The sequence below is a fragment of the Pipistrellus kuhlii genome, unplaced genomic scaffold (genome assembly GCF_014108245.1).
Source record: "Pipistrellus kuhlii isolate mPipKuh1 unplaced genomic scaffold, mPipKuh1.p scaffold_m20_p_2, whole genome shotgun sequence".
In the NCBI taxonomy this organism is placed as follows: domain Eukaryota; kingdom Metazoa; phylum Chordata; class Mammalia; order Chiroptera; family Vespertilionidae; genus Pipistrellus; species Pipistrellus kuhlii.
The window spans coordinates 153,290,071-153,310,518 of NW_023425515.1; the positions used below are offsets into that span (position 1 = coordinate 153,290,071).

The following is a 20,448-nucleotide window of genomic DNA, read 5'->3' on the forward strand; positions in this document are numbered from 1 at the left end:
CATTTTTAATAAACATTTAAATATGAAGTTGTTTTTATTTTTATTTTTAATATTTTTTATTGATTTTTTACATAGAGGAAGGGAGAGATATAGAGAGCTAGAAACGTCGATTAGAGAGAAACATCGACCAGCTGCCTCCTGCACACCCCCCACTGGGGATGTGCCCGCAATTCAGGTACATGCCCTTGACCGGAATCGAACCTGGGACCCCTCAGTCCGCAGACCGACGCTCTACCACTGAGCCAAACCGGTTTCGGCAAAATATGAAGTTGTTTTTAAACTAAACTATACAAATTACTGAATTTAAAGAAGAGAATTTTCTTATGGGGCAACATGTGATCCCCTCCAAATTATTTTGAAGCATTAATTCTGTTTCTCTATGGTATTGTTTTATATCATCATGTTTGTGCTGTCACAAAATAAAGGGGAAGAGGAATCACAGAATATGTATTAACTTGATAACATGATTTCCCTACAGGGGATAAATGTTACTCCTTGGTAGTTCACCTAGGTCTTAACAAAATTTGTATAGGATATTTTCGTGTCATTTAATTCAGTGTACCATAAAAATAAAAATACTATTTGAACATCTTAAAATTTAACAAATTAAGGTTGAAAATAATTACCATTTAGAGAAATTTAAAATTCACCTCTTAAAATAAAAAAATTTTGAATTTTTAAAAAACTATTAATTTAAATGACAAATACTAAACAGTAGCCCAATTAAGCCTAATTGCCTTCTCTAATGTCTTGGTACTATTTAAATAAATTTTTTGAGATAATCGATCTACTAAATATTAAGAACACTTTGTGACACAGCCCTTATATAGAACATTACCTAAAATATACCAAAAAGGATCATTCCTTTGCATTCTAAATCATTGAAAACCTAGAATGTAAGCCAATACAATATAAAGAAAACTACTTTAGTAAGGAAATAGTTAAGAAATAGATTGGTTTCATATGTAATCCAAGTTATGTAGGTATGCGCTTAATGCTATTAAATCAGTTACTGTATATCTGACCTCTTGATATACTAAGCTTTTGCCTTTCAGAACAGCTGGGTCTGCTAAGAATCATTTCTCAGTTCTCTTCATTGTAGATCAGATGACTCTCGCTTTATCACCCTTGGAGGCCACATGAAGGACAAAGCAGAAAGATCCACACACAAAACTAATGTTTATATGGGGGCGGGGGGTGGATACACTTGGCCCTGATTTTCCAGTGAACATAACAGAAAAAAAGACCAATTGAGATTTGAAACCATTGTGTTACTCCAACCATTATTTAGTTGCATCCTATCCATCTCTTACTCTGTTTCTATTGAACAGAGAGGCTCCTTGGGCTGCCTTGACTTTTGTGAATGTTTCACTCACTTAGTTGTGGTTTATCATTTGGACAGAATGCTACATCGGGGATTTTTCTCCCCTCCCTGCGGGCTCAAGGGAAAATGACTTCCTGTGCCTCATATCTGATACATGAGCATACACCCTATTCTCTTCATTTTAAGAAGCAACCCTAAGTTTATTGGCAACAGAGAAAACTGCATTTCTCAGAAACAGCCCTTCCCTCTAAAATGAAGTTGAGAATAACTTAGAAGGGTTTATTTTTGACAGGTATATTAGTGAAGAAAGTGAGAAATCTTTAATATTTTTATAAAACCTAAATGTATTAAAACATCCCTATATTTCTGGGTATAGCTGACAGAATTGCCTATTTCTGTGATCTTAATTCATCACTGGACATTTTTGATATTTTGGAACTTAAATCTCTCAAAGTACATAGTTAACTTTTCTTCAACTGGTTTCTAACAGATATGAGACATTTGACTTAAAGTAATTGTTATAAATCTTCATGAAAGCTACAATGTAATTCAGTAACATAAGATGAAATCCTCCGGAAAGTATTTTATTTACAGAATTTACCTACAAGATAACCTTGAATTATGTGCACATTCTATTTTACTGTTTATATACTTTTATTTTCAAATAACATTTCTCTGTCCCAGTAATTCAGAAGTTAGAATTCCCTCATCTTTGACTTAAATCAACATCCTGTGCTAACACAAGTACACTATTACAAAAAATAAAAACGTAAGACTACACCAGCCAGCCAAGATGCTGACATTTGGGCACACTGATTACAGATGGTGCCCATGGACAGCGATGTTCCTGCTGATTCGGCAGTGATTCAAGGCTGCTTTCCTCTACGGACCTGCCCGTTGAGTCTTTAGGCACATTTACTTTGAGAAAGAAATACTTCTTGATTTTCGCTTTGTCTAAACCCACTCCCTTTATCAGACTGAGAGACACATACCTTCTTGCAACAGCCTGTGATTGTCCAAATCAAAAACCAAATTTTCTTTATCCTTGCATTGTTTTTTGGTTGGTTTTTTGTTGTTGTTGTTGTTTGTTTGTTTTAATATATTTTATTGATTTTCCACAGAGAGGAAGGGAGATAGAGAGCTAGAAACGTCGATGAGAGAGAAACATCAACCAGCTGTAGGGGATGTGCCTGCAACCAATGTATTGTACATGCCCTTGACTGGAACTGAACCTGGGACCTTTCAGTCTGCAGACCAATGCTCTATCCACTGAGCCAAACCGGTTTCGGCTATCCTTACATTGTTTTAAAATACACCACCACTTAGCTAATTTGCTTTCATGCTGTCGTAGTAATAGATATATTCATTAAAAATATATGTTGAGAGGCCCTGGCTAGTGTTGCTAATTGGTTAGAGTGTTGGCCCATGAACCGAAGGATTGTGGATTCGTCCAATTCCCAGTCAAAAGCATGTACCTGGGTTGCAGTTTCAATCCCCAGCTCCTGTCAGGGTTTATTCAAGAGGCACCCAATTCCTCTCTCTCCCTCCCTCTCTCCTCCCCCTCCTTTCACTATGAAAAGCAATGGAAATGGAAAAATATCCTTGGGTGAGGATTAAAATATGTATATATTTTTTAATGGGATAGTGATTGTTATATTTTTATCACAGATTAAAGACACATCTTTACATGAGAAATTCCAACATGGATATAATACACTAGAGGCCCAGTGCACAAAATTTATGCACTGGGGTGGGGAGGGGTTTGTCCCTCAGCCCAGCCTGCACCCTCCAATCTGGGACCTCTCAAGGGATGTCTGACTGTCCGACTAAATGAACACAATCCAGAATTGCTGGTTCCCAACTGCTCGCCTGCCTGCCTTACTGATTGCTCCTAACCACTTCTGCCTGCCAGCCTGATGACCCCCAATCCACTCCCCTGCCAGTCTGATTGATGTCTAACTGCTCCTCTGCCAGCCCGTTTGCCCCCAACTTCCCTCCTCTGCCAACCTGGTCACCCCTAACTGCCCTCCCCTGCAGGGTTAACCATATTCAACTGCCCTCCCTTGCAGAGCTGGTCCCTCTCAACTGCCCTTCCTTGCATGCCTGGTGCCTCCCAGCTGCCCTCCCCTACTTGCCTGATCACCTACAACTGCCCTCCCTTGCAGGCCTAGTCCCTCCCAACTGCCCTCTCCTGCTGGCCATCTTGTGTCCACATAGGGACAGGATCTTTGACCACATGGGGGCAGCCATATTGTGTGTTGGAGTGATGGTCAATCTACATATTACTCTTTTATTAGATAGGATAGAGGCCTGGTGCATGGGTGGGGGCCAGCTGGTTTGCCCTGAAGGGTGTCCTGGTTGAGGGTGGGGTTCCCTTGGGTGTGGGGTAGCCTAGGCCAGGAGCCTGTGGTGTTTTGTAGGCCGGCCACGCCCTCTGTAGACCCAAGAGGAGGCCCTGGTACCTGGAATTTATTTACCTTCTATAATCAAAACTTTGTAGCCTGGAGCAGAGCCAATCCTGCTGTGGTGGCAGCCATTTCTGTTTGGATTTATCTTCTATAATTGAAACTTTGTAGCCTTGAGTGGAGGTTTAGGTTTGCAAGGGCAGACGTAAAGCTTGGCTTCCTCTGTTGCTGGGGAAACGCCTCCCTCCTGCTCTCTCTGGCTGTAGCCATCTTGGTTGGGTTTATTTGCATACTCGCTCTGATTGGCTAGTGGGCAAGACTTGTGGGCGTGGTTTGTGGAATGGAGTGATGGTTAATTTGCATATTACTCTTTTATTAGGTAGGATTATTTTTACCAGTTGAATATTAGAGTAAATATGGGCTTCTGCTAATATAAAGTGAAGCAGTAATAACAAGGCCAAGTTAACATGAAGCATGCTATCGATAGAAGCCAAAGGTCATGGCACTAGTAACCTTGAACCATATATATATATATATATATATATATATATATATATATATATATATGCCTGAATGAGCAGTCAACCTGTCGCTATGACACACACTGACCACCAGGGGGCAGACACTCTAATGCAGAAGCTGCCCCCTGGTGGTCAGTGCACTCCCACAGCAGGAGTGCCACTCAGCTGACTGACCCATCCCTGGTCCACCAGCCCAGTGGCAGCCACTCATTCCCTCAGTAGTCCTGCTGGTCCAATCTCTGGAGAATGGGCCAGGCATGAACATACCAAAGCCACCAGCATGATCCTGACAGTGCCAGCCTTCTGGAAGTCAGCCTCAGGCACAGCGCTGCTTCCCCTCCCTAGATGCTCCACAAGGAAGAAGGGATATAAAAGTGGCTGCCAGATGGCTCCCAACAACCGGTGCAAATGTCAGCAGGATGGATCCAAATTCTGGGTCAGCAAGGGCGTCCCACCACCCACCTGGAGGGCTGATCGTGTCCCAGCCCTCCCTGGAGACCCCACCCATACACAAATTCATGCACCGGGCCTCTAGTGTTAAAATAAAAAATAACAGAAGGATAAAAGTCTGCATTAGAGCATTTAACTTCAAGTGATCCTCAAAGCTTAGAACCTAGTGCTCATGAGAAATAAAAAGACTTCACTCAAACCACTTAGACTTTAATTCAGGAAAATTCATGGTTTAATTACATTCAAGTAAATTAACATTCTCAGAAATAAATAAGTTTACTCTTCCTGCCTTGTTAAAAAAAAATTCAAATTTGCACATGTAGAGAACAAAATACACATTACTTGCATTCTAAAATGTAAAGAAAACTTTTTTGCCGAGACCAGTTTGGCTCAGTGGATAGAGCATCAGCCTGTGGACTGAAAGGTCCCAGGTTCGATTCCAGTCAAGGGCATGTACCTTGGTTGCGGGCACATTCCCAGTAGGGGTTGTGTAAGAGGCAGCTGGTCGATGATTCTCTCATCGATGTTTCTAACTCTCTATCCCTCTCTTCCTCTCTGTAAAAAAATCAATAAAATATATTTTAAAAATAAATTAAATAAAATCACAACTGGTCACTAATACACTTGCCTACATTTAAAAAATAAATAAATAAAATAAAATGTAAAGAAAACTTTTTAAAAATATTTATTTTAAAAAGAGACGTGAAGGGGAAAAGAGAAACATCAACTTGTTGTCCCACTTATTTATGCATTCACAAGTTGATTCTTATATGTGCCCTGATTGGGAATCGAACCCACAACCTTGGTATACTGAGATGACACTAACTAACTGAGCTACCCGGCCAGGGCATTAAAATTACATTTAAATAACAAAATTAGGAATTTCCTTTTAAAAAACAAAGGGGGGGGGGGGCCTAAATCCTCCATTAAACTTGATGTATTTGCAGATTTTTTTTCAAGACAAATTATAGAGTACATTTTCTAAATAAATACTGGGATGAGGGCATTTTTTTTTTCCCACTTAAATAATAAAATATTAGCAAAATTCCTGCCAAAACCGGTTTAGCTCAATGGATAGAGCGTCGGCTTGGGGACTGAAGGGACCGGGGTTCGATTCCGGTCAAGGGCATGTACCTTGGTTGCGGGCATATCCTCAGTAGGGGATGTGCAAGAGGCAACTGATCGATGACTCTCTCAACGATGTTTCTAACTCTCTATCTCTCTCCCTTCCTCTCTGTACAAAATCAATAAAATATATTAAAAAAAAAAAAAAAAAATATATATATATATATATATATATATATATGTATATATAAACAAAATTCCAGTATGTCTTGGCCAGTGAATAGAAACAAAAAAAGCCTCCATTGGACTTTGGTCCCCAAATACTTTCATTTGTGTAGAGAAAAATGATTTTTCATTGTTTCCTATTTATATATATAAAAGCCTAAGTGTTCGTCGCAACCAAAACAACCATTCAGATGACCAAACAGGCTAGGTCGGCAGGAGGGTTAGTGAAGGTGACCAAATGACTGAATAGAGGGCTGTGTGGGGCGATCAGGCCAGCAGGGGGGGGGGGGGGGGGGGAGTTGGTGGCAACCAGGCCGTGGGGGAGGGAGGGGCAGTGAGGGACGACCAGGCTGGCAGAGGAGGCAGTAAGGGGAGACCACGCTGGTGGGGAGTAGTTAGTAATGACCAGGCTGGTGAGGGGATAATTGGGGGAACCAGAGCAGCGGGGGGGGGGGCCATTAGGGGTGATCAGAAGGCAGGCAGGTGAGCAGTTAGGAGCCTGTTGTTCCGGATTGTGAGAGGGATGTCAAACTGCTGGTTTAAACCCCATCCTGGGGATTGGGCCTAAACTGGCATTGGACATCTCCCGAGGGGCCTTGGATTGGAGAGGGTGCAGGCTGGGCAGGGGGACCCGTCCCCCTGTGCATGAATTTCGTGCACCACGTCTCTAGTAATTCCATAATACTCAAAATGATCCTTTTATTTATACATGGCAAAAACTTCACAAAACTTTTTATCACTGTTAATATTTTCACATATAGAGGTAGACTAGTCAGTTTTCTTCTGATTTCTTCTACTTTTGGAATCCCACATGATTATAATGTTAAAGTAAACCAAAAAGAACAGGAATTTCAAACAGGATACAAAACACACCAAAACAGAAAATAAATCCGGGAATTTCTGAGGAGGATCCAGCGTTACAGTCATCAGTGTCAGAAGGACCATAGTGATCACTGACATAAGAAACTGTAAGGAAAAAGACGTATAATTAAGTAATGTAAAGAACTTTTAATGTAGCACTAATTTGCAGCTGTAAATCAGAATTGAAGGGGAGGGTTGAGGGGGTACAATCTCTTTACAGTGGATCTCAACCTAGACTGCAAGTTAGGATCAGCAGACATTATTTTTAAAGTTCTCCAAGTGATTCCGATGCGTAGGGAAAATCTAAGAACCCCTGTCATATTTCATACCACCCAGGTTACCTGGAATATAATTGCCTATCCGGGTTAAATTCACAGCATGCTCCACGACCCTATGTCCTTACAGGACATAAAATTCTAAGCTAATCTTAAAAACTCATTCATGGAAAAAGTTATCCATGGCAAACAGAAAATTATATTTCATGTTCACTATACTTTCAATGAGCCAGTGCTGTAGTAAGCAAGGTGGAGCACATGCAGGAAAATGTCCTCTGGTCTCAAAGAGTTTTCCATTTAATTAGGGGAAATGCATGAACTAGTTAAATAAAATCACACGGTCACATTTTAATAAATGCCAAAATGAAGAGTAAAAATAATGATTGCATTCATTGTAATTACGTAGCAGTCCATTTTTTCTTTCTTTGAGACTGGAGCACTGAACAGAATTTTTGCAATGATGGAAATGTGCTCTATCTGTGTACTTCGAACAAATAGGGGCTAACCACATGTGACTCCTGAGCATTTGAAGTGAGCCTGCTGCCAAGTGAGGAGCTAAATTCTTTATTTAATTTTGCTGAGTTTAAGTCTCCACGTGTGTCTAGTGGCTACTGTACTGGACACTTTAGCTTTATTAGACTATGAACTTCTTTAAGACAAGGACCAGCCAAATCTTATTTCTTTTATCCCTAGCATAGTACATAAATACACAGAGGCTGCTTAAGTGAACGTAGAAAGCAAGCAGTAAGAAACCATAGTCACTGACTTTCTTGAAGGAGGTGAGGCATAAACAGAACCCTGAGAGATGCTTTAATGGCTATATTACGAAGGGATTTGTAAGACCTGAATAGAGAGTAATGCAATGATCATTCCAGATAGAAGAAGGGGAAGGATGGGAGCCAAAAAGACTTACAAACAGGGTGCAAGTATCCTCCAAAGGGAAAATCCCTGAGTCAGTCGTGTGGGGAGTGAACATTTCTGAACTGAAATCATCAAGTTGAACTTAAAAGCACATGAGCACACCGTGCCTTTCCCTTCCCCTCTTCTTCCCCCACAGGGTGCATCTCCTAAACGTTAAGAGACTCCACAAGACTTGCAACCAGGGGAGCAATGGGCGATGGCCCCTCATCCTGGGCTAACCCCCTGAACCTTCTCCCGAAGCCCCTTTTCTCTGACTCTCCAGTGAGCTGACCGCAGCCCGCTGAGGCTCTTTCCCGTTGCTTCTCCTTTGTTCCACTGTTCCCAGGTTTAATAAATGTACTTTCAAAATCAAAATAAATAAGCTTAAGAAATACGGGACGGACTGAAATGTCATGATAACATGAACTTGGATCAGTATTAAAAGACATGCTAAAAGTCCTCCCTTTTTTAAACCAACTCCATCTATTACCCCCATTGTCTGCTCCTATTCACAGGAAAGTTTCCCAAAAGAACTTGCTGCATCCAATTCTTCCATTCATTAATGAACACACACCAGTTAGGCTTTCACCCCAATCGCTCCGATGAAACTGCCCCAGTCAGAGACCCACGATAACCTCCACTGTACGAAATCCAGTGTTCGGTCTGGTTGCCTTATTGGATCTCCCAGCAGCATCTGAAGTAGCACAACACTCCCATATCCTTGAAACACTTGGCTTCCATGACACCACACTCTCCTCATTTCTTCCCACTAGTTAATCCTTCACAACAACTTTGCTAGTTCCTTCTCATGTCCCCTATCTCTATGATTGTACTATCCCAGGGCTCAGTACTTAGTCTTTTAATCTATACTCACACCTTTGGTGACCTCATTCAGTGACATAACTTTATTATTTATATGCCAAGACTCAGATTACTGTCCCCAGCCCAGACTTCTCCCCTAAACTCCAGATGCAACATCCAAGCGCTCCTTACTATCTCCACTTGGGTGTCAAATAAGCATCTAAAACTAAAATACATGTGAAAGCTATCTTCAATAAGATTAATGGTTGACTTCTCATCAGAAAACCTGGAGGCCACAAGGCACTGGGATGGATGACTTTCAAGTTGCTAAAAGAAAAAGACAATTTTTCTAGCAAAAGTGCCCTTCAAAAATTAAGGAGAAATTAACATAAAAGTTAGTATATTTTAAAATGCTGAAATAGTCCAGCCCACGTGGCTCAGTGGTGAGCATCAACCTATCAATCAGGAGGTCACAGTTCGATTCCCAGTCAGGACATTTATCCTGGCTGTGGGCTATATCTCCAGTAGGAGACGTGCAGGAGGCAGCTATTCAATGATTCTCTCTCATCGTTGATGTTTCTCTCTCCCCATCTCCTCTCCTCTCCTCTCCTCATTCAATAAAAATATATTTATTTTTAAAAACGTACAAATTCTCAAATCTGGAGTGAAAAAAGGACATCACTGCTTACGGTACATAAAAATAAAAATCAAAACTAGAAAAAGACATTGCAGGAAAAGAAAACTACAGATCAATATCCCTTATGAATATAGGAGCAAAAGTCTTTTATAAAATACTGGTAAACCCAAACCAGTGGCATTTAAAAAGAACTGTACATCACCCTCACCAGTGTGGCTAAGTTGGAGCATCGTCCCATATACCAAAAGGTGGTGGATTTGATTCCTGGTCAGGACACATACCCAGTTTGCAGGTTTGATCCCCAGTCTGGGTGCATGCGAGAGGGAACCAATCTATGTTCCTCTCTCACATCAATGTTTCTCTTAACCTTTATCTCTCTCTTTTTCTCTCTCTCCCTTTCTCAAAAAAAAAAAAAATCAATAATTTTTTTAAAGGGTTGTACATCATGATTTAGTGGGACTTATCCCAAGAATGCAAGGCTAGTTCAATATACAAAAATTAATGTAATGTGTCACATTAATAGAATAAAGGGGGGAAATCACATGACCATATCATTAGATATATGAAAAGCAGGTGACAAAATCAATACCTTTTCATGATAAAAACATTCAACTAGGAATAGAAGAACTTCCTAACCAAATAAAGGCCATTTACTTAAAAAAACAACAACAAAAAAAAACAACCCACAGCTAACATCATAATTAATGTAGGAAGACTAAATGCTTTCCCCTTAAAATCAGGAAGAAGAGATGTCTACTCTTGCCACTGTATTGAACACTGTACCAGAAATTCTAGATAGGTTAATTTATAAGCAAGGAAATGAAAAGACATCCAGATTGGAAAAAAAGAGGTAAAACTATCACGATTTGCAGATGGCATGATCTTGTATATAGAAAATCACAAGAAATCCACTAAAAATTTATAGCACAGAATACAAGTTCATTATAAAAAAAGCAAATTGTATTTATATACAGTAACAATGAACATTATGAAAATGAAATTAAGAAAATTCTTTTTTTTAATACATTTTATTGATTTTTTACAGAGAGGAAGGGAGAGAGATAGAGAGCTAGAAACATCGATGAGAGAGAAACATCGACCAGCTGCCTCCTGCACACTCCCCACCGGGGATGTGCCTGCAACCAATGTACATGCCCCCGACCGGAATCGAACCTGGGACCTCTCAGTCCGCAGACCGACGCTCTACCACTGAGCCAAACCGGTTTCGGCATGAAATTAAGAAAATTCTATTGACAAGGCATCATGGAGAATAAAATATTTGGGGGGAAAATTAACAAAAGATGTGTAAAAGTTTTACACTATAGAACAGTGTTGAAGGAAATTAAAGAATATCTAAATAAATGGAAGCACACCCTATGTCCATGGGTTTGGATGGCAAAAATCTTAAGATGGTAATGCTCCATAAATTAATATATAGATTCAAAGCAATCTCTCTCAAAAGCTCGGCTGGGCTTTTAGAGAAATTAATGACTGATCCTAAAAAATAATATGGAAATAGAATAGGGACATAGAAAGCTAAAACAATCTTGAAAAAGAACAAAGTTGGAGGACCCATGTGTTCAATTTTAAAGCTACAAAGCTGTAGTAAATGAGACAGTATGGTACCGGCATAAGCTAAGAATCATTCCTTAAAAAACAACTTACCAAACGTTGGATAACTCTGGGAAGAAATGTAAAACATGGAAGATATTTCCTAACAGAAATGGAAAAGGATTTCAGCTGTAGTTCTTCTTCTGAAGTCTTTCCAAATATTGAAAAGGACGTTGCACAAGCTATAAAAAATGCCATCACTGTCACAACTGTGGGCATTAGAAGGTCATCCTTCAGTAGAAGAGGTAGCATACTATAAGGGAAAATAGAAACCATAATCACTTTGTAAAAACATGTTAAGTAAGTTTATAAGAACTATACTGAAAATATTATATGGAAATTGGTTTGACTCACCTAAATGTCGACACAAGTAAAAACCAAGTAGACATAAAAGGAATTTCATTTAAAACTAAGCAGACAGGTCTAAAATGATAAAGAAAAAAATAATTTAATCTTATAGAATATAATTTCAACTCTTACTTGTAAAAAATATAAAGACATTTTTTGTCATATTTTCAGAGTAGCTTAAAAACCAAAAACTTAAAATAGCCATCAAGGTCTTCATATAGACTACTGATTCATTTTTTTAATAACCATCAATCCAAATTAAATTAGTCTAAATACAGAGAAAGTGTCAACTCCTCATAATACTGGAAAAGTACTTCCAGAATTCAGTCCACTGGTGGAATATTTATCATACAAAAGTGTTTTTTTTTTTAAAAAGAATCAGAAAAACAAATCTAAACAGAGAGAGCTGCTTCATATATTTCATCATATTTGGTAAATATAAAATGAATTCCCAGAATAGTGGTTTTCATACTTCTTTCTTATGATCTTCTATGTTACATATTACTCAGCTAAAAACTAGTAATAGGATCATCTGCCACTCAATAGAGGACAACAGAGGCAAAGAAGAACTATAAAGGCAAACAAGTGTATGATTGTAGAATAAAAGAGAGGTGAGGGAACAATAGGAAGAGCTACATGAAAAGAGCAATAGTATAGGTACAGGAAGTGTAATGCCAAGAAATGGAGCCACTGACTTTACCAAAGAGTGGTTTAGGGTCATAAGTGCCAACTCTGTAACCTCCTTATCACCAACCTCTAGACCCTTATCACCAACCTCTGGATTCAACTGTGGCAATAATGCTCAAGAAGGGGCCTGGCCAGCATGGCTCAGTGGTTGAGCATCAACCTATGAACCAGGATTTCATGGTTCGATTCCTGGTAAAGGCACATGCCAGGATGTGGCCCAATTCCCAGTAGGGGGTATGGAGGAGGCAGCTAATCAATGATTCTCTCTCATCATTGGTGTTTCTCTCTCCCCTCCCCCCTCCTCTCTCTAAAATCAATGAAAACATACTAAAAAAAAAAAAACTAAAAAAAAAAAACAGGGAGGGGGGCTGATCAGAAAACCTGAGTCCTAGTCTCACCTCTGCCACCATCTCACTGTATGTCCTTGAATAAATGGTTAATTTAACTTTTTTTCTTATGTGCAATTGAAATAATAATATCTTGTATTGTTAAGTAATTGAAAAACTCTTACAAGTATTATCTAGTACAGTGGTGCCTCACACAACGAACTTAATTCGTTCCAGGAGCAAGTTTGTTATGCGAAAAGTTCGTTATGTGAAACGCGTTTTCCTATAACAATACATGTTAAAAAAAATAATTCGTTCTGTAGCATAAAATATGCTAAGATGACATAAAAAAAGATAAATTTTTTGTTATTATTTTTATTTAGATACATCTAAAAACATAATTTATTTTTAAAAAAACACACCTTTTTTTAATTTTAAGACAGACTAAGTAGAGCCTACCGAATCTTGCACATCTTCATCCATTTTCTGCTTTTTGGCCGATGGTTTCATGAAAAACCTGAAATCACCTTCCTGCTTTTTTTAGAAGCCATGATATAAAAAAAATATTGAGTTTAACTTAAAAGGACGACTGCCGTGATACGTGCGTGATTTAATTCGTAATGAAGAACGATTGCCGCGATACGTGCTTAAGTTAAGCGCAGTGACTAACGACTGCCTGCAGTGCCTGCGCAGAAGGATGCAATACATCGGCAGCGATCGTGGAAGCTCGGGCAAAGCGGTCGTGGAAGCTCGGGCGACTTCGTAGTGTGAAACGAAGTTCGTTGTATGAATCATGAAATGAAGTTCGTTGTGTGCAGCGTTCGCTGTGCGAGGCGTTCTTTATGCGAGGCACCACTGTATTTGGAGCCCAAGAGCTAATCTGAATGGTCAGATTACGGGTCACTGAATGAGCTGCTTTTCTATGAGGTAGAAATTCTAGGGAAAATCTACATTTGAAAGTAAATACCTCTCCAGAGTTCTTGGCACTTGAGATGTGTGTGTGTAGGATCAGACTAGCCTCATATAATAGTGGTGACTCAGGTTTAGACTTTGGAGAATGAAATCAAGCTGATTTGAGACTGTTTTGTTCAAAGCAAAGAAGCCTTCCACATAGGCCAACCCAGCTTACTATAAAGCTATGCACTGAGGTTTTAGTGCAAAGCTCCACTTCCCTTTGCCACTGATCACTCCGAACATATCTTCCACAGGAACCTAGCAAACAGGGTGCAGGGGTAGAGTGCTTGTGGGTTAGGATTCAAATATTCCAATGTGTTCTAGGCAAATATTATTTTAATATTGGAATAATAAACCCTTAACTCTCACCCAATTTTCTGAAGATTAGGGGAAAAAATTAATGCCCCTTAAAACAAAATAGTCTGATTAGAGATTGCCAATAGAGTCTAATCAAAGGTTATGACAAAAGAAATAGAAATGGGGCAACAGAAGAAAGCCCCTAAAAAGGTGAATGAAGAGAACAGGCTTTGAATAGATATGAAAATGAAAAGGCAAAGATGACAAAGAGACTTCAATCTTTGGAAGACATTTTTTATTAATATATAGAATATATAGAGGAAGAAATAAGTCTGTCGGTAATAATTCTATGATATATTTTCAGTTTAAAGTATAAAGAAATAAAACTGTAAAAGATCATCATTCTGAAAAAAGTATGATTTTATGAAATAACTTTATGCAACTATATAACATCTGCATAGTTGTATTTTACACTTATGTAATTACATGCAATACACTGATTTATATATTATAAATGCACTAGAGGCCCAGTGCACGAGATTCATGCACTGGGGGAGTGGGTCCTTCTCACAGTCCGGGCCCCCTCGCTCCTTATCACCACCTGCAGCAGAGGTGGCAAAGGCTCCTGCCACTCCTCTGTGCTTGCCAACCGCTAGCCGTGAGCCAGCTCCCCCTGTGGGAGCGCACTGACCACCAGGGGGCAGCTACTGGGTTGAGCATCTGCCCCTGGTAGTCAGTGCACGTCATAGTGATTGGCTGTTCAGTTGATTTGCATATTATGCTTTTATTATATAGAATAATAATTAAACACTTGAAACATTTTTACTTACAATGATACTAAGAGAATGGACTTTTCATGTACTTGGAAAGAAAATAAAAAGAATGATAGTGCACAGGTAACCTTTAAGAAAAAAAGAAGGGAAATGAAATATAACAGCTTACAAAATATAACTGCAATTTAGAATGAATCTGAATAAAAGCCATTTCAAGTAAAACCTTAAAGTTTAATGTGGCTTCTATTTAGAAGGAAAATATATACATAGCACTAATATGCATAATATTTCATTAAAATATATAACCAACATACTTTTGAGAAAACTATTATAACACTATACTTAACCATATATTAAGTTCATTGAGACTCAGTTATTAATAAACAAAACTACTAAACACTTCAAATACAACAATCATGCCTCAATCCTCCCTTGGAATCTCTGACAACTTAAATTAAAAAGCATGAAGAAAAAGAAGGTCAAAATCTAAAACTGGCAAAACAAATCTATTTCAGTGTTTCTAAAACATGCATTTCAATAAAATATATTAAGTGTTTCATAATAATTTCATTCATATACACATATTATTTCATTCATATGTGGAATACAAGACAAAAAAAAACAGATGAACTAACAAAACAAAAACAAACATAGATATAGACAACACAGTGGTGGTAGTTACCAGCGGGAAAGGGAGTGGGAGGAGGGGGAACTGGGTAATGGGAGTCAGATACATGGGAACGGAAGGAAACCAAACTGCGTGGTGAGCACACTATAGTGCACACAAATGTTGAATTACAATGTACTCCTGAAAATTATAGAATGTTATTAACCAATGTCACCACAATCAATCTAAGTTTAAAATAAAATGCTTTTCAATAACAATAAATGTTTTATAAAGTAATCATTTGCTATTTGAGGTTTTAAATAAAAAATTACATAGATCCATTTTCAGAAGTTTATATTCTGAATATCAGACATCGGTATACATCCAAATGTAGTCGTTCAAGTAAAATATGTGGGTCACAACCTTGTGCATGCTACACAGCCAACCCATCAGCAAATCCTTTGTACACAGCCTCCTAAATGTAATAGCCACCCACATCTCTCCTTCCCTCTGCTGATGGTGATGGAAGAGTGCTCTGAGCCACCCCCATCTTTCTCCTGGAATTCCTGGACTACTGCAAAACCTCCTAATTGGTAACACTCTTGCCTCCTTCCAATCCATTCTCCAGTCAACCACCATGCCCGGTCACGGAAATCTCCTTATATTTAAACTAGAGGCCCAGTGCATGAAATCCTGGCCTGTGCCTCTTGCAGTCCAGGAGCCCTTGGGGGATGTCGGACTGCTGTGGAGGTGGCAGAGGCTCCCACCACCGCACTCACCAGCCATGAGCCCAGCTTCTGGCTGAGTGGTGCTCCCCCTGTGGGAGTGCACTGCATGTCATAGCGACCAGTGGTTCCCGCCATTTGGTCCATTTGCATATTAGCCTTTTATTATATAGGATTCCTTCAATTGCTTCCCTTCTGTGTCATCTGGGTCCTGCCTTCCTCTTCTAGTCTACTGCAGTCTTCCTCCCACATTTCACACTAGCACTTCAGACCTGTGCCAGTAAGCCTCAAACGTGTTCCTGCCTTAAGGAAAAAGCTGCTTTTATCAAATCAGAGCCCAGATCTTCTTGGGATTGGCTCTTTCTGTTCAATCACTCAGTCCTAAGTTCAATGTCACTTCTGGAGAACGGCCTACCCATACTCATCTAATGTAGTGCCCCTAACCAAGCCCACCTGCACTCTTTTCACATAACACTATTTTCTTCATAATCTTCACTACTCCCAGATATCTTCTTATATACTGATTTATTTTGTTTATTGTAGCTTTTCCGCCAGAATTAAGAGAGCGGGGATGTTCGCTGTCATTCCCTCACATGCCAGTACCTTAAAAAGGACTGGACACATTAGCAAGCACTCAATAAGTACTACATGAATGAATTAAATATAAGTCATTTTGCTGCTATAAATATATCAGTATTCATACCATCAATTACCTCAATTACAGACTTATATGGAAAATTGACTTGAGAATAATTCAAACTTCATGCAAAGAAAAACACTTTAAAGAAATTAAAATGAGAAATATTTTTAAAGCTCTTAGAAGTATTCAATAGGAATTCAAAACTTTACCAGCAAAAAATAAAATAGCAAGTCACTAATATGTCTTTTTCTGTTGTTTTTTTAAAACACAGTGGCTTGTATTAAAACAGAATAAAATTAGGAAACTCAGAGAGAGAAAATGTTTTTTCTGGCTTATAATCCCTGAAAGTAATCATCTCTAGTGCTGCCACAGTTACTCAAACTCTGAAATTGCATTCCATTGTCTTTGAAATATACCTTTATTTAGCATGCTATTTCCCAAAGAAATAGCCTACTCTGATATAAGCTTGCAAATATTTCAAGTTAGGCCTACTGAAGACACTGGAGCATTACTAACCATATCCCTCTATTCTAAAAGTCCTATGGAATATTAACCGTAGATGACTCAGTGTGCTCAGAGTTCATTCACAGAATCAAACAACAGAAAACGTCAATAAAAAGGTAATCAAAAGAGAAGAAGAACATGAAACTATTTTTTTACATTGTGGTACTGATAGGCACTTGTGAAGTATTTCAGCAGTATGCTATGTTATGGCTTGTTTTTTAGAATGCAGTGTAAGTGCGTGGCAGTCCCAGAATCGAAACCCTAATTCCTAAAATGCTGTGCCCTTCTAAAGTCCACTGACTTACTGTTTTCATAAACCAAATTTTCTGGACATATTAAAAGATATTTTTTAAATGTCATTTTATAGGCCCATGCACACAGAACAAAATTGTAAAAGTGCCACAGAAATACAACCTGGGGGGATTTGTAAACCCACTCAGAGAAGCCCTAAACTGTAGGAAATAGAAGCAATGCACCTTCAAACTGACACAAGTCATCTTTCTACAACAGATATCTATCCCATCCCCTGCTTAGAAATCGTTTTCTGGGTCCACTTGCACACAAATCCAACTCCAACTTAGTCAACCTGACATTCAAGCTCTTACACAGTTTGATGCTTTTTGATTCTGTTCTCTCACTATATCCTCTACACACACACACACACACACACACACACTTCAATGTTCAATAGCTGTTCCCAGAGCATTCCCTATCGTTTCTCACCTCTCTACCTTCAAGCTCTCCCTCCTGTCTTGAATTCTCTCCTGCTATATAACCTCCTATCCTAAATCTTCCCCAGCTTTCAAACTTCGTCTCCAATCCCACTTGCTCTAAGAGGCTGTCTAACATCTGCCCCCAAGTAATAGCTCCTGTTCCCGCACAGTCATGGCACCTAATCTGTACCAAACAGAACTTAATACCATCTGCTCTGTCACATAATTATTTAAGCATATGTCTATCACCACTGTTTTCTTGTTTGATTCCCTCATTGACTAATACGAAGCAGAACTTAAATAACTGTTGAATTAAACTGAAAGTTTCTTATTGCTCAACCTAATGCCAAACAGAGTATCTAAGTATGGCAGACACTCAATAAATGTTCATCAAATAAATGAATGTTCCAACCCAATAAAGCCTCCTGTTCAGAGCAAATGATTATCTCTATTTTTAAAAGTTCAGTTTCAGCAAGAATTAAGTACATAAAGTAATGGGAAACTTACCAGAGTATATCTGAATCCTTTGGGAGAGGGCTGAAATATTAATTTTATACATGCAGGAAGCAGGCTCAACAATGTGAAACAAAAACTAAAAAATGAATAAAAATAAAATACTTGTTATCTTTGTAAAGGTCTATAGCTAAAACAAATACTTTTTTAAAATATAAGGATCATATTACCTATCAACTTAAATTGATTTCAAATTAAAGTTTATTTTTACTTTTTAAATTTAAGACTAAATGAAATTTAAATAAAATTCATACCTTGAAATATGTGTGCTCTTTACTATATACATGATTATATAATACAGAACAAAACATTATAGAAGTAAGTGCTGCTTATGTTATTTTATTATTTAGAATAATTTGTATAGAGAGAAAGGTAGCTAAATATCAATTATCAAATACTCAAAATAAGAAAACATAACCAGGTATAAAGAAACAATACTCTGTAACAGAAACATTGATAAAATGTACTCGTAAGAGACTCTCTCAGGCCCTCAATTCAATAAAGTTGATTATCTGGCCAAAACCGGTTTGGCTCAGTGGTAGAGCGTCAGTCTGTGGACTGATTGGTCCCTGGTTCAATTCCGGTCAAGGGCATGTACCTTGGTTGTGGGCACATCCCCGGTGGGGGTTGTGCAAGAGGCAGCTGGTCGATGTTTCTCTCTCATAGACATTTCTAGCTCTCTATCTCTCTCCCTTCCTCTCTGTGAAAAATCAATAAAATATATATTTTTTAAAAAGTTGATTATCTGACTTCCAAGCACATGATAAATAAAAATAAAATAAAATAAACCCAAGTTAGAAGCTGCTAGAGCTTCTAGTGATGGCTGATGGGCAGGGGGAGAACTCCATAGCGGAGCCATCTGGAGCCATGTGGTACCACGGCACACGGCCCCGGTAGTGCTGACACAGTGATCGTGACGCATACAGTAACTGGTTTTCCCACTTTTGGTGGCTTTGTGATGTGCCTGCTCGGCTTGGAAGAACTACAATCCCTCGTCTCATGGGCTCTAAGGGATATTCGTGAAAGGACCGGATGGGAGAGGGAGGCAGCACACACACTCCTTCACTCAGTTATTCAAACTCTAGTCTTGGTGCTGCTGGGAAGAGATTTTGCAGAACTAATCAAAGACCCTAATCAGCCGAAACTGGTTTGGCTCAGTGGTAGAGCGTCAGTCTGCAGACTGAAAGGTCCCAGGTTCAATTCCGGTCAGGGGCATGTATATTGGTTGCGGGCACATCCCCGGTAAGGGGGTGTGTAAGAGGCAGCTAGTTGATGATTCTCTCTCATCGACGTTTCTAGCTCTCTATCTCTCTCCCTTCCTCTCTGCAAAAAAATCAATAAAATATATATTTAAAAAAAAAAAAAGACCCTAATCGGTTGGTTTTAGGTTAATCTATAGGAAGATAGTATTGAGTGTGCCTGACTCAATCAGTGAGAAGCTCTTTATTAGTAAAAGGGCTTAGGCCAGCTCATTCCCTAATGATGCCAGATAAACGAGATATTATCATAATACTTTGAGGAAAGCATACAAAACACTATATACACACTTTGTGACTCTTACCTGATTTTTATCTGGGTGTGATGTGGCAAAATATTCTTGATCTTCAGAAAGACACTTAGGCTACACCAAATATTGGCTACTTTATCCTTAAAAGAAATGTTAGTTTTACATTCTGATATAAGGGAAAGAAATACCAAACTCCACAAAGTACAGTCCATAACTTCTAAATAAACTTGTGAGACGTAAAGCTTTTGTTCACAATTTTATAAGTTGGTTAAACGTTCTAAGTAATGCGTATGTACACACACAGATAAGCATTTTTCACTTTTTTTGCAATGGAACTTTATCTACATCACCACCCAACCCTAATCTAGACATTCCCAAGAAATACTTCATATTTTTCTAAGAACAGCACACTATCCCTAAATAATGAAGTTATTCATCTTTGGAAATGTTTCTAGATTTTTTTTGTTTTCCTACTGTGTAGAACACATATTGTGACCCGTTTTATCACACATCTGAAATTATCCAATATAACTTCCTAGCTACTAGCAACGACAAGAGTTAATTGCTAATAAATCAAGAAGTTTAAAGGCATTAGCAGTTGTGCTAGGATCACTTTCAAAATTAAATTTGTAACTACAGCTCTCTGTTCATGAAACCTATCCTCTACCCAGCTGCTTGACTCACAGCTGTGTAGGCAAAACATCAAGAAAGTAACTACCACTGACAGCTGTACCACCCTACTTCCCTCCGGAAGATCAAAAAAAATGCTCTCAGATTCT

At 38.7% G+C, this 20,448-nt stretch overlaps 1 protein-coding gene and 1 long non-coding RNA gene across 2 annotated transcripts in view; both read right to left on the reverse strand.

The window, feature by feature from the left end:
• Window positions 1-4,903: 4,903 nt before the first annotated feature.
• LOC123652796 lies at window positions 4,904-5,428 on the reverse strand. Its single transcript, XR_006742288.1, has 2 exons — window positions 5,373-5,428; window positions 4,904-5,066 (listed from the first exon to the last, which is right to left on the reverse strand). It is a non-coding gene; the product is annotated as an uncharacterized LOC123652796 (long non-coding RNA).
• A 1,236-nt stretch (window positions 5,429-6,664) lies between these two features.
• The window catches only part of ALG6 (ALG6 alpha-1,3-glucosyltransferase), a 43,327-nt gene continuing 29,543 nt past the window's right edge, over window positions 6,665-20,448 (reverse strand). The window contains exons 10-15 of the mRNA XM_036446486.2: window positions 19,724-19,809; window positions 18,157-18,241; window positions 14,518-14,588; window positions 11,430-11,498; window positions 11,130-11,328; window positions 6,665-6,956 (exon numbers count right to left, since the gene is read on the reverse strand). Of these exons, the coding sequence (XP_036302379.1) occupies window positions 6,759-6,956; window positions 11,130-11,328; window positions 11,430-11,498; window positions 14,518-14,588; window positions 18,157-18,241; window positions 19,724-19,809 (708 nt within the window). The 3' untranslated portion in view covers window positions 6,665-6,758. The remainder of the gene's footprint in view (window positions 6,957-11,129; window positions 11,329-11,429; window positions 11,499-14,517; window positions 14,589-18,156; window positions 18,242-19,723; window positions 19,810-20,448) is intronic.